The 590-nt window shown below is 60.3% G+C and overlaps 1 protein-coding gene across 1 annotated transcript in view; it reads right to left on the reverse strand.

Annotated features, from left to right (window-relative positions):
* Nucleotides 1-272: 272 nt before the first annotated feature.
* Nucleotides 273-590, reverse strand: part of ASS1 (argininosuccinate synthase 1) — a gene marked incomplete at its 3' end in the record, with an annotated part of 8244 nt that continues 7926 nt past the window's right edge. Inside the window, exon 6 of the mRNA XM_009703487.1 lies at nt 273-303. Coding sequence (XP_009701789.1) covers nt 273-303 — 31 coding nt within the window. The remainder of the gene's footprint in view (nt 304-590) is intronic.

The following is a 590-nucleotide window of genomic DNA, read 5'->3' on the forward strand; positions in this document are numbered from 1 at the left end:
CAGCCCCAACTCTCCCCCTAGCACCTCATCTGTCTAATTGCTCCTTTATTGCTGCCCCATGACATTGTCCCCCTCCGGTGTCACCCTGAAACGGTCCCTTCCCCTATTCACGCCAGCGGCAATTAACGTGCCAGGAGAGGCGGGGCGGGGCGGGGCGGCAGGCCCCCCCCGCCACACACGGCCCACCGTGAAATTTCCAATTAGGTTGCAAATACACGAGACGCCCTCGGCCCCGTGGCTGCCATGCTGGCCCGGTGGCCATGATCAATTACCTTGGGGTTCTCCAGGATCCCGGCTTCGTAGCTGCAGCAGGCAAGGGAGGAAAGAAAAGTCACTGAAGCACCTGCAACCCCAAAAAACCCACCAGGATGACCCCCACACACTCCCACCACCCCATGAGGATGGGTGTAAATACGTGTTATGGATCTCCAGGGGCTTCTAGCAGCAACCCTGCAAGGAGCATCGGGCTTGGGAGACCCCAGGAGATGGATGCTGCCACATAGGATGTGGACAACTGGGCAGAAAGGGAGGCTGGAGGGTTTGGGGTCACCCTTGGCCAGCACGTCGTAGGGGAGTCTGGGGCTCCGGAG

Source organism: Cariama cristata, unplaced genomic scaffold (assembly GCF_000690535.1).
Source record: "Cariama cristata isolate BGI_N322 unplaced genomic scaffold, ASM69053v1 scaffold17917, whole genome shotgun sequence".
Lineage (NCBI taxonomy): Eukaryota > Metazoa > Chordata > Aves > Cariamiformes > Cariamidae > Cariama > Cariama cristata.